Source organism: Malus sylvestris, chromosome 16 (genome assembly GCF_916048215.2).
Source record: "Malus sylvestris chromosome 16, drMalSylv7.2, whole genome shotgun sequence".
NCBI lineage: Eukaryota > Viridiplantae > Streptophyta > Magnoliopsida > Rosales > Rosaceae > Malus > Malus sylvestris.
Window position 1 is genome coordinate 17,123,424 of NC_062275.1, and position 14,204 is coordinate 17,137,627.

At 36.4% G+C, this 14,204-nt stretch overlaps 1 protein-coding gene across 1 annotated transcript; it reads right to left on the reverse strand.

The window, feature by feature from the left end:
- Window positions 1-11,609: 11,609 nt before the first annotated feature.
- Window positions 11,610-12,763, reverse strand: LOC126608464 (EPIDERMAL PATTERNING FACTOR-like protein 5). Its single transcript, XM_050276349.1, has 2 exons — window positions 12,325-12,763; window positions 11,610-12,163 (listed from the first exon to the last, which is right to left on the reverse strand). The coding sequence occupies exons 1-2, from the start codon at window positions 12,455-12,457 to the stop codon at window positions 11,925-11,927; spliced, it is 372 nt and encodes a 123-aa protein (XP_050132306.1). The 5' UTR covers window positions 12,458-12,763; the 3' UTR covers window positions 11,610-11,924.
- Between the last annotated feature and the right edge of the window lie 1,441 nt (window positions 12,764-14,204).

The window sequence follows — 14,204 nt, forward strand, 5'->3', positions numbered from 1 at the left end:
ACGCCACTGTGGATGATGCGCGTGCGGTTGCTGAAGTACTGAAGGTTTATGCTAGTGGATCTGGTCAAGAAATTAACTTAACCAAGAGTTCGGTGTTCTTTAGCCCTAAAACCCCTAATCGCACAAAGAGGGAAATTGAGGGAACGTTGGGGATCCAATGTAAGCAGGGTTTTGGGAAGTATTTAGGGCTGCAGGCTGATTTCGGTCACTCAAAAAAAGCTGTTTTTACGGAGGTTCGCGATAAGGTGGAAGCCCGGTTGGCTGGATGGACTGAACAATTCTTATCCCAAGCTGGTAAGGAAGTTTTAATCAAAAGCGTGGCCATGGCCTTACCAAATTATACCATGAGTTGTTTCAAGCTTCCTATTGGAGTTTGCAGGGACATTGAGAAAGCCATTCGGAAGTTCTGGTGGAAAGGTAACGAACAACGCCATGGTATTCATTGGGTTTCCTGGGAAAGGATATCGAAACGAAAGATGACAGGTGGCCTGGGCTTTAAGGACATTCAGTGCTTCAACTTGGCTATGCTAGCTAAAATAGGTTGGAGACTGACTTGCAATCCGACGTCCCTGTTAGCTACAGTCTTGAAAGACAAATACCATCCTGGTTGTTCCTTTAAAGATGCTGGGAGAGGGAAGCTCACCTCCTAGGGTTGGAAAGGTATCTACGAGGCCCGGAAGGTTCTGCTGAAGGGGACTAAATGGAGGGTCGGGAATGGAAAACGCATAAATATCCGAGATGACCCTTGGTTCCCTAAACCCTCTACCTTCCGAGTTTGTCCTTATGAAAACCTGGATGCCACTATGGTTTGGGATTTAATAGACCCGGTTTCAAACTCTTGGAAGGCTAACAGCATCATTGCAGGTTTTCACCGTGAGGATGCAGACACTATCCTTAGCATTCCGCTAAGTCTTTTTGGCTGTGAAGACAGATTGATGTGGCACCACTCTGTGAATGGGGTTTATTCCGTGAAATCCGGATATGGGATCGCCATGGAATTGATGGAAAATGGAGATTTGGGAAAGAAGGGGTTGGGTGCCCCTAGTGAGCCGATGCAGCTAAATAAGGTCTGGTCCAGGATTTGGAGCCTGCAGGTCCCTAGTAAAATTAAGCTTTTTATTTGGCGATGCTGTAACAATGCCTTGGCTGTGCGGCGAAATATCCAGAGACGTCACATGAGGGTTGACAATGTATGCGGAGTGTGTAATGCAGTGGACGAAACTGAGAATCACTTATTTTTCCGATGCAGTTTCAGTCATACTTTCTGGTTTTGCTCTCCTCTTCACCTGAATTCCCACGAACTGGAAGGCTTTGATTTTCTTGATAGTTGGGGAAAGTTCCAAGAGGGTATGAAAGGTAAGGTAAACGCAGAGGAGATATGTCAAGAATTTGCTTTTGGATTATGGAGACTATGGAAAAACAGGAATGATGTTGTCTTTAAAGGGCTGTACCGGCAACCTCTCGATGTTATGGATTTATGGTGGAAGAACATTATCGAATTTAGGGAGGCTTCAACCAGTTTGAGCGATGATGCGTGGAACAAGGATGTCACCCCCTTCTCTGCTGCTGCCCGCCCCAGCCTTCACTGGCAGAGACCTAGGTACGGGACCATTAAGATCAACACGGACGCGGCCTGGTGCAAGGATACCCTCCGTGCGGGTGTGGGCTGGGTGGGGCGTGATTTTGCTGGGGTGCTCCAAGCTGCGGGTGGATTGGGTACTGTGCTTTGCCTTAGCGCAGCGGCGGCCGAAGCAATCGCGATCCGTTATGCGTTGAAGGCTTGTATTACCCATAGATTCAATCATGTTGTTATTGAATCTGATGCTAAGCTGATTATTCAGATGATCAGAAAGGAAGTGACGGTTGACTGTAATTTGGACTGTGTTCTTGGCGATATTGAGATTCTAGCGCAAAAGCTGACGTCGGTGACGTTCGCGTTTGTGCCTAGGGAGAGCAATCATGCTGCTCACTTGGTGGCTAAGCACGTGTTCAAGGAAGGTCGAGACATTATCTGGGATTGTATTGGCCCAGAGTTTTTGTTTAATGCACTTGCTAAAGATGTAAACCTTTTGATTCGTCTTTAATTTATTCTATCCTTTGACAAAAAAAAAAATTAAATTTACAAATCAAATGATATGCTACTAATAAAAATAAGTACATTATTTAACATTTAAATAAGAAAAGTATTATTAGCAGTTTAAAAATCTTATTCTACACTTTTTATAAGTGTATTTTTTTTCTAAATATAGAAAGTTTGAAGTGTAAAATGAGAATTTTGGAATGCCAATAACAATTCTCTTAAATAATAATTCAATCATTAACTTTCATGTCATTTATAAGATTTTGTCTACAAATTTATATATATATATATATATATATATATATATATATAATGTGGTAAAATCTCTATTTTCATTACAATTTTCTTTACTCTTAAATATTGTTTCGAATATAAGGCGCCGTCTGAAATTACTTTTTTTTTACCAAAAAATTGTCAAAACCTGTGTAGCAAGTAATTAGAGGCCTGCTTATATTTTTTAGGCCTAAAAAAACCAGCTTTTAAAAGCACCAATTAAGTTGCTGTCTAAAGTCACCTTTTTTTTTTTTTAAGCAGAGAATAAAAAAACACCGAAGTTTAATGAAAATTTTCTAGGCATAGAATACCCCCTTTATCTAAAGGACCTAATCTACCCCTAAATTCTAAGCGCTAAAATTATTCCCTAATCTAATATACCTTAGCATATATTTATGCACGTCTCTGCACAGCCTCACCTTTATACTTCCATCTTTCTCATAACTTCTCCTTGTTGCTCGATGAACTGTTGATTGCTCAACAGTACAAAATTAAGCTTTGAATTATATGGTTTTCATATTAAAGTATTTATCTTTCTTTCTTTTTGGTGTATGATTTTTTTTCTTTTTTGTGGTGTTCTATAATTGACTGATGGATTTGATAATCTTGATCGATTAATTTTGATGGCTATTTTAATTTATTAGTTTTGGATTACATTGCTTTTGTCTAAACTTTCACGTAATCTTATTCCATATGATTACTTCTATTTATGGACTCATGGCCTGAGAATTGTTCTACTATTATCATCTAAATGCTCATGTAACGAATTCGATCAAATTTTTACTAAAGTGGTAGAATTTTTGTTAGAGTTGTTTGTAGGCATGCCTGAATTCGCATGTTTATCTTATATTTTCTTGATGTAAACCTAGTCATTTTTTCATTTATGCATCCAAAGCAACAATCATGTGATTTCTTGACAATGAATTGGACTTAGGTTTTTTTTTGCACTTTAGTTCTTTATAGTAACAAATTCGCATGATCAATTACTTTTTTTCTTTTTGTATATATAAAAGATATTTGCTAAAATTCTTGAGTGACTGTATCCAAAAAAAAAATATATATATATATATATTATATGGTTAAGAGGGAAAGTAATGGGGCAAGTGGATCCAACTGCCGGCTGTATGGCCTGCTCACAATGCATCCCTATTTTGTGACATGTGTGTCAAGGAAGTGGAGACAAAAAATCGTCCTAGTACTCACTTTAAAAAAGAGGTATGGGAAAATGTGAATATTAACCTAAATACAGAGACTGGAGTTGAGTATAGTAAACAATAGCTAAAAAATAAGTGGGATGCACTTAAAGAGCAATGGAAATTATGGAAAGAAGGAAACTAGTCTCGGATGGAATCCCAAGCTCAACACCGTTGATGCTTCTAATGAGTGGTGGCAAAATAAAGTCAGGTTTGTAAGCTTCTTGTTAGTTTTTGGACGTTGTATGTCTATTATTTAGTATGAATGCATTTTGTCTTTAAATTGCACATCAACAAAAAATATAAAAGCCCACATCAAAAAGGAATTAGTCATGATATGGAAGAGAAGCTAGATAGGATGTTCATGAATACTACTGCTACTGGTGATCATGCTTGGGCACCCTCGTTTAGTGTACTTCTATCTGAAAATAATGATGAATCTGATGAGGATGATGGCATTCAAACATGGCGAAGGGCTTACAAAATAGTAGCATTGTTGAAGTGATGAAGACAATTTCATCTTTACCTGGTTCAGGGCATGTGAGCGCTTTGTGGTTATTTCGCAACTCGATTATTTCTAAAAAGGAGAAGAGAGAAATGTTCTTAACTATAGAAGATCCGGACATCAAACTTCAATGACTTAACTATGAGCAAGCTGAAAATTAAGTGCCACATGATGCATTTAGTTTACAAAGTTTTATACTTCGCGGTAGATAGTGTAGTCTAAGATATCTTAGAAGTTGAGTTTATTATTTTGACTTGTCATTTGGGGTGGTTACTTGGATTTCTTTGTGTTTTACTGGGAATATAATTGGATGGTTCTAAATTCTTTATTTAAGATTTTTTTTTATTATTATACTTGAGAGTCATTTTTAACAAAAAAGTTTATCTCAGTTTATTACCGTAAAGTTTTTCGGTTTTCAACATTTCATATATCAAGTTTTTTTTATCCCAGTCTAGTACCTAAAATTATAATTTTTGGACACTTTCATACATTTGTTAAGTTTTCCATCAAAACCATCAATAATTGATGATGTGGTGCCCATGTAGACTTGTTGACCCTAAAAACTACCAAGCCTACGTGGCGCGCAGGCCGAGAATCTAAAGGCTAACTACGTCCTTCGGTGATTGCGGGGCGTGCCAACTCGTCGGCCGAGCTCGGCCGAGGAGTAAATTTTGTTGATGTTGCGTTGGGTGCGCGGCTGACTTCTGCGTCTTGCGATTGCGGCCGAGAAAGGAACACGTCTCGGCCTCTTGGGCTCTCGAACCTGAAGACAAGGTTACTATTCTTACGAAGTTCAATATCAAATTCGGCTTTCAATGTGCCGAATGTAATAACTGTAACACCTCACCTCGCCGAGAAGGCTAATGAGATGACCTCGACCAATAAGGATTTAGAAACCCTTCTCGACCGAGACTTGGATAGGTAATCAACCGCTCTCGCCGCAGTGCTGTTGATGCCAACGGAAGATACTGCGAGAACGACTAATTCTACGGTGACAGAGCTATCTATGCCGACTTAAGGTATCACCGGTTGCTTCCACAGTGCTGTTGATGCCAACGGAAGATGTGTCAGCGAAAAAGAAAAAGGAAAAAGATCTCAAGTTGTTGAGAGTTTGCGCAGGGCAATTTTGTATTGATTTGCAGGGGTCTCTTCAATGTGCACTGAGCCCTGTATTTATAGGTTGGATATCTGCTTGGCATGTGTTGTAAAGCTACCGCCAACATCAAAGCTTCCCTCTTCATAACAATCTCTTGCAAAACAAAAGATTGTTATGCTTTATCACTTACCGGCATAAATATCAATTATAAGCACGACACTACCTCGTGCTAATTAATAATAATTAATAGCATATATCTTTTGTGCTGATAAGAACTCTGACTTGAAATATGCCAAAGATATGCATGCATAGCTGACCAAGTGAGCACACGTGGAAGTCATCAACGGTTGAAATAAAAACCCCAAAATTCCAAGAGTGCAGGCCATTTGATGATCATGATTCATCAATTGCCTTCCACGTGGAGTCCATCAAAGTGTTTCCTTTGAATGCCGTGATTATCCATGCAAACCATTTGAACTGTATCTCTGTTGGAAATATGATTTGTTTCGTCTGGATATAGCCAATATTAGGCTCAGATAATCCAATATATATTAAGAGATAATATTATGATAAAAATCACAATATTATACCCTAATAAAAAGGGAAAATTATCTCAATCACTTTATCATCCCACGATCTAGAACTTTACTCATCTAACGGCCTCGACTGCACGGGCCGATAGTGTAAATTTAGGTCCAAACAAGACTATATACTGGTTTGGTACTGAAGTGTTTTTATAAAAAATGGATATAAAAAAAAACTGAGCTCAAAAAGCTGTTTGGTAAACACTTAAAAATAGCTTATTTTCATAGTTTTTGGTGAAAAAAAAAACTGAAAACGTGAAGCAGCAAAAATGAGCTTATTCTCTCAGCACATCAAAAACAGCTTTTTTTTTCAAAACACAACAATACCAAACTAGCTCATGACTGGCCACGTATCAATCTGGCGCACGCGAACATTAAGAAATTAAAAAATATAAAAAAGATTAAAATTAAAAAACTAAACCTAAACCTCCTCCCTCCTCTCCCCCTTTCTCTCTCCCATTTTCATTCTCCCACTCTCAAAGTGGTTTTACCTGGAATGAAACAACAAAAATGGATACATGAGGGCTTAATTACTGAACAACTTACCGATGGTATGTATCTTCCGGATTCGTTTAGATAACAAAAAAATTATTCTGATTTTTATTTCGAAAAAATCATCATATAATAATCAAGAAATTGCAACCCCTGTCCTCTGTCACCTAAACTTAAAAGGTTAAAAAAAAAATCATTTTACCAGAATCCTTACCCCTAAAAAACACATCCTAGACTTCCTTCATAACCCTACCATAACCCCGTCGTCACACGCTTCAATCTCGATGTCGCTAGCAGCTTGCCGACCTTAACAACTCCGTCCCTCAGCTCGCCATCGTTGACTGCGATGTTGGCGATGGTCTTGACGCCCTTCGATTTGAGCTTTCCCTGACTTCTCCGGGAAAAGCTGCAGTTACAGCAGCTTGGAGAAAAGGGAAAAGGGAAAGGCGAAGAAAATTATAAGGCTCTTCAGCCACAATCTAGAGAGAGAAGAGGAATTTACATAAAGAAATTGAGGAAGAAGGATTATGTGAAGATTAGGAAGAATAGAGGTATGGATGCGCTGGTGGGGTACTGGGGTGTTCATTGTGGTGGGAGTCGAAGAGAGAAAGGGAGGAGATTTAGGTTTAGTTTTTTCAAAATTTTTATATTTTTAGATTTAATTTTTGGGACACTTTGGATGTGGTCCCTAGCTATCAATATTCTTTGATTGAAACTTTGATAGTTTTTAGTTTTTTATTGAGGTCCATGATATTAATATAATAATGTAAGTTACTATATTTTTAAATTAAAAATTAAAAATTGAAATTTGTAATTGTCTATATTAATGAGATTTTAAATAAAACCCATAATTTATGGGATTAAAAATAATAAAATATAAATTATACTCTCTATTATATTGTGTGTGTGTGTATACATATATGTATGGGTAACCAAAATTAACAAAAAAAGGTATTGTACCAAAACATGGATACATTCTCAAATCAACGAAAAAGAATGTACCCATATAAGTCTAAACATGGATTAAAAAATTTGAATGGATTTTATATTAAAAAAAGGTACATTTTACATATAACAAATTGATATATTTGAGAATGGGTACATTTAAGATTTAAAAAATTGAAAAATTATATGAATGGGTACATGTAACATTAAAAAATTGAGAATCTTTTTATATATATAAAAAAAACTAATAGGTACAAACTTAATTTAATTTAATTTTTTTTTATTTTGGAAATGTTTGAATTGAAAATTAATTAGAAGTTTAATAGAGGTGTGAGTATTAAACCATAAATTAATTACTAATTTTTATATTAAAAATTATATAATAAACATGTAAATTCATTATCACATTAATGATAGGGACTTGAATCAAAATTTGAGAACTAATAAGATCTTAATCAATGAACAGTAAGAACTAGGGACCGGATACTAATTTTTCTTTAATTTTTTTTATTTGTAATGTTCATCTGGGCTAGATTGACACGTGACGCCCAATTATAGTCGATGTGGGTGCCACATCATCAGTTAATGGAGGTTCTAACAAAAAATTAACTGATGTACAAAAGTGTCTCAAAATTATGTTAATTTGGTACTAAATTGGGACAAAAAAACTTAATGTATGAAATGTTGAAAACCAAAAACTTTCAGAGTAATAAACTGAGATTAACCGTTATTTTAAATATATGGTCCAATAAATTGTTACTAAGCATATGAATGTTGTCCCCAATTTTCATTTTACTACCTACATAAAAAATAGACGACGATATTGAGGAACCTCACGACATACATGCCACCCTAGCAACACCCCTCTATGGCGGGAAAAGCCCCAAGAATCCATTGTACTAATACCCGAAAGAAGTTAAGATCATATTTTAATTAGTTTTAAAAATGACAAAACTAAATTCAAGATATGCGAATAAACATCAAGTCAACTACACAACGTCAAATTAACATGCATGCATGCTATTAAATATAACAGGACATATTTATCTGAGGGTTTCAGGAAGGGGTGTGATATCTACACCCCTTTTTAGTTTTCAATCGTCAGATCAGATGAATTGAAGAAGATTAATAAACATAATTAATAAGAGATATGTGAAAAGTAAAAAGGGGTGTGTGGATAGCACACTCTTTCAAGAAAAAAAGAAAAGAAAAGTCAAACAATCTGCAGGGGAACAATTTATTTTCTATTTATCCAGAAAAAAATAGTTGAAAAACCATCAGGCACATATATAGCTACAGCCATGGGCGCATCGCATGGGATCGGGAAAATTATTACTCCTTAGAAACACATTGAAATTTTAGCTAATCCATATGTCGCAGAGACCCAGAGAGCATGCACACATGCATGTGTGAAGCAGAAGCGGTCGCTGTGGAGATCTGCAGGGTCTGCCGTTAACAAATGATGGGTGGACCCACTTGGACAAAGACGACCAAGAGATGAAAGTGGAACAACTTAAAGGCTATATCTAACTGAAGGCTGGTCAGATAGCTCGTTTTCAACCTCTGGTCATTCAAGAAATTAATATTTTAATGAACAGTGCATGATCATATTTCTTACCATCTCCAACCAAGGGTCAAAGGGCATAGGGTCAAACATATTATTTAAATTTAAAAACTACAACAACTTAAATTAAATGCACATTTACCATCTCTAATCGGAAGCATATATTTGGGGCACCCATTATATTTGTCCCAAATCCGTTGTGGGAGAGGCTTGAACAATCAAACATGTTCATAAAAGCAACATCCACACATAGAACCAATCACCTTTTTAGGCTTTAATTAAATATTCTTTTTAAATTTTTGGCCAAAAAAAAACTGTAAAAAATAATAATAATTCAAAAATAACGGCTAGCGTCAGCTAGCCGTTGAGATTCAAATTTTTTAGCCTAGCTCGGGGCCGGCTAGCTAGCTCATTTGGGCTGGTCGGTTAGCCCTTTGGCCCTTTTTGTCCAGTTAGGCCCACTAGCCATTTGGTCTGATCCTCGGTTGGAGACGGTTTTAGAACTATTTTCTGTCATCTGACCCTCTAAATCCTTCTGTTAGAGATGGCCTTACCCAGGGAGTACTTAATTTTTCATGCTTGGAGTGTGAGCGGAGACAACGTAATTTGGTAACAAAATAAATAAGCAGCCAAGCAGGTACGGAAAATAAAAGGTTTTTTCCCATATGCTGTCGTAAGCATATCCCCCCTCAACAGCCAAAGAGATTATATATACCGTAGTCCTTGACTTTATACACAGAGATCGAAAGGTAGTTTGGGTACGTAACTGAGTAATGCATATGATATGAGTATGACTAGAAACCATCGCGTGCGGGGGTTGAATTTGGCCGTCGATATTTATGGATCTACAAAACATCTACGGTCAATGTATAATGCTATTAGGGCTTAGGATGTGAAGGAAAAAGTTCATCTCCGGATCTATTTCTACCTAATTTACCAAATTCGAGATCCAAATCATTGAAATTTGATCAAATAGTTACGGTTATTATAACTTTTAAAGGTGTTCTTTGTTTATAACCGTTGAATCAAATTTCAACAATTCAGATCACGAACTTGATGAATTAGGTGGAAAGGGATATGGAGATGATCCGTTTCCGGATGTGAACTTCGAAGAACAGACGTTTTGAATTCTTATCAGTAAATTAAACGCTATATAGACGTCTGAATGCAGAAATAGTAGTTCCTACTAGCTGTTGTACATGATGAACACGAATGATGATACACATTTGACGTCTCTCTCTACAGCTGGTAGCTAAAATAATAAACCACACTGCATGGAGAAAAAACAATTAAAACCTCTTCCAAAACAAAACCAAAAAAAAAAAAAAAAAACATAACAAAGTTGAGCAGAGTACTGTACCTCCTCTTTTCCCGATTTCAGCTACCTAAAATCGAACTGAAATACAGCAATATGTGCAAAAAGGCCCAGCTGTATGTCCCCGTATACATTCAAAATTATATTTCAGCAAATATTCCGTACTTCAGAAATTTTTACCTATTATTTTAGAGTGCATTTTTGCTCACCACTATTTAGTATGGTATATGTTCATCACCCTATTTATTACCGTTAGACGAGTTTGGATTTTGAGATTTGTGCTTATTCACTACACAAATCTCGAAATTCAAACTCATCTAACAGTGATAAATATGATGCTAAGCATACACCACATTAAATGGTGGTGAAAAAAAATGCTCCCATTATTTTATGGATCATAACAACAAAAGTAACAAAACAAACCAAAAAGGGAGAGAAAGAAAAATTAGACCCTTTCGAAAAAGCAAAAAAAAATCATACCCTTTTCATCTCTCGACTAATTTTAATGGTTGGTTTAAACTCAAAATTTAAAGGGGTGCATCAATTGAAATTTTAAGGAAATTTAACTCTTTTAATGAATTTAGGGGTATTCAATTAAGATTCTAAATAATTCACTGAAAGTCAACTTATATTCAATTAGGATTTTAAGATAGTTTATTAAAATCCTTAGAAATCCAAGTGTATTCAATTAGGATTTTAAAGAAGTTTATAATATTCTAGATTTATTCAATTAAGAATTTATTTTAAAGAATTTTAAAAAGTTTAGGAATTTGAGAGATTTCATAGTGTATTTTAAACATTCACAAATCTCACATCTCCTTCTGAGATTTCGAATGAATTGAATCAAAATTTTACATGGAATCTCCACAAATCAATTAAACTCCATCAAAATCTATAAATTTATAAATCCATTAAAATCCTTCAAATTCGCAATTGAATACATCTAGTTTTAAACTCACCCAAAGCTTCTCTAATCCTTGGGCTAAAAAAGGTCAATGGCTACGACCTAGTTATTGATGTTGTTGGCTACTTGCGGAAAGACCAATGACTGCTTTTTTTTATTGGACAACCGACGTAGTTTGACTGTATATTCAATTTTGTTTACAATCAAATTTATAAATACATTAAATTCAATGGTTGAGATCAAATATGAGCAAATCTATTAGTAAAAAGAAGATCTAACAACCCAAAATTAAATTCAACGGCTAAAAAAGTTACCTAGGCTAAAACCATTCTTTAATAATTTTGGACTAAAATTTTAAATCAAAACTATTGAAGAAGAAAAGTTATTTATGTGTTATAACCTAAATTTTTGGGCACAAAATCTAGTTTTTAACTCAACCGCTGGAGTTAGTGTAAGTAGAGTACTCTAGACTCTAGAGAGAGAAAAATAAGAATAAGCTCATGATATTGAATTTTTTTTTATTATGTTCGAAACATAAAATAAAGTGATACACTACATATCGCATATATTAAAACATAAAATTCAAATAATACTTGAATACTTAGTTCAGTAGTGAGTGCTTACTTTTTAATTCTGTCCAATAATAAACTAACGCATGTTTTATTATTTTATATGACCTCAACTTTATTTCTGTCCATAATAATTTAACTTGCAGCAATAATGCAAAATTAATAAAAAAAAACAAAAATATAAATGTTACATTCTCACCACTTCACTTGTTCCCCACGTTTAGCAACAACAATAATAATCAGTATATGCAGTCAGTGACCAAATACTGGGGAAAAAAGGTTTAATAATAATAATAATAATTACTAACAGATTTTTTAAAAGCTAAAGAAATTGGACTATACTATATACTACTAGTGTAATTAAATAAAAATTAAATTAAAAAGGTTTTAATTTAATTAATTTACTAGGGCATGAAGAGATGGCTGCCACACTTGCAGCGCCAAGCTTCGGGGTAGTACTCGAGAGGTATCGAGACACCTGGTTGGATGGGGACGTGAACTGCCTTACACGGCGAGCAGCTCCCGCACTTGGATCTGCAACTTGGTGGCGATGAACCCAGACGAATCTTTTGGTGGGTCACGACTCGCTCCAATGCTGGCCCGCTTTCACCTTGATAATGATGATGATGATGCCCACCACCTCCTGAAAAAATCATTTTATCATCACGAGTTCAAGCTCAACAGAACCGATTCACTACTGAACGAGTCAAAACTCAAAAGGAGGTTAGTAATTAGTTGTTTCGGTGGTGTGGTTTTGTTACTCGTTGTTTCGGTGTGGTGTGGTTTTGTTACTAAGTTGCTTACCGAGTTGGGTTTGACTGGTTACTGCCGTTGAGGCTGAGGTGAACAGGAGAAAAGTGAAGGCTGTGATGACAGTTGATGGCCTTATATAATGGTGGTTGTGGTGGCGGTGGCGGGAGCGGCGCAGTACGCCCATCACCTGAGGAGGAGGTGCGCAGGTTAGGAACTGGGCTACCTGGGAGAGGGATTGATACGGTGATGTAAATAAAGAGTGAGTAGGGAGATTGAAAATTCAGGGATGGAGGGAGTGATGCTTTCCCGTGCTTTTATTGTTGTTGCAGTTTTTGCCTGTGAGAGTGTGAGGAGGGATGTTCTAAGTCAAAAAACAGAGTGCCCAAAAGATCAAAGAGAGAAGCTCATGGAGAGAACGAGAGATTTATTTGGATTTGTTTTATTGTTTGGCTAAAGGGTGGAGAGTGATGGGACCCTTGCAAGGCCCTGCATGATTGGCATGGAGACGATAAGAGTCATAGTTAAAAGCCATATTCACTACAATGCCACTGAGATAGTGGAAGGGTATGTAGCAAGAGGAACTAGGACAGGACGGTCTAACTGACCGGCTTGACGCATTGCCAGACAGCTTCACAAAAAATACGTCTTACAATCACTAATAAAGAAAAACCCTTACGCAACAAAATACACATCACTCCTCACACTCACACTCAATCTCTCCTCTTTCTATCTCTCACCCTCACTCACTCTCTCCTCTCTCTCTCACTATCTCCTCTCAATCTCTCCTCTTTTCCTATCTCTCACTCACTCTCAATCTTGCCAAAAGGTATTTTATCTCTATATTTTATTTTATTTTTCATTAATATATGTTTTTTGGTAGTTAATTATGGGTTTAGGGTTGGGTATAGGGTGAGGGGTGGAGTTTGGGGTCAGATTTGGGGTATGCCTATTTTAAGGGAGATTATGCCAATTTTTTGTATTATTTTCTGGTTATGTGACCATGTTTTTTTTTTTTTTTTTTTGTAGGGAATCGTTGGGGCTTTGATGGTGAAAATTGAGGAGTTGAGGATTAGGATGCTATCGGACCATATTCATCGCCACCACCACCACAATAGACTTGTATTAGGATTTTATTATTATACTTTGTTAACTTATATATACATTTTTAATGTAATATATATTATGGATAATTTGATCACTATTTTTCATACGAAATTTTATTTTGAATATGTCAATTTAAATTTGTTGATGCACAAAACCGGAGGTCTTGATACAACGTAAATCCGACCGTGAATCTGCAAGTAATGTAAATAACACAAGATGTATCGTGGTTCACCCCAAGGTTTGGGCTACATTCACACTGAATATGTATTTATCTGAGGGAGAGAGAGAGAGAAGGAGCTCTGTAATGTGAAAGCTTTGAGAGGGGGTGAGAGGCTTAGGAATTGGCCTCGGGCAAGAATGAGCCTCCCTTCAATTGTGAGGGTGAGGGATCCTTTTATAGAATATGGACTCCTCACTTATTACATATTTGCCCCTTCTTTTATTACATAATTACATTTAAGTCCCCCGAATATTTATACGAGGTCTAAATACGAGGCTCTAAATATGGTATAAACAGTAGCCCCCCAAGTCTTCAGTTAAGAGAGTCTTTTGGCTGGAGACTTGAAATTCAGTTCATGTGTGGGCCGAAGTAACTAGATGCTGTCTTGAACTGATGCTCGGTATGAGGCGGTGCTCAATCTGAAATGATGCTCAACTAGAAGTATCACACGTTGCGAGGCTGCTCGGCTCGTGGCTTATGTTGCCTTGGTTGGCTTTGCTTGTGGCGTTTAAAGGTAAGGGAGTCCATTTTATAGAATAAGGGCTCACTCATCAATACATGAATGATGGGCTAGAGTTGATGCTCTTTAATGATGGTGAGGGAGTCC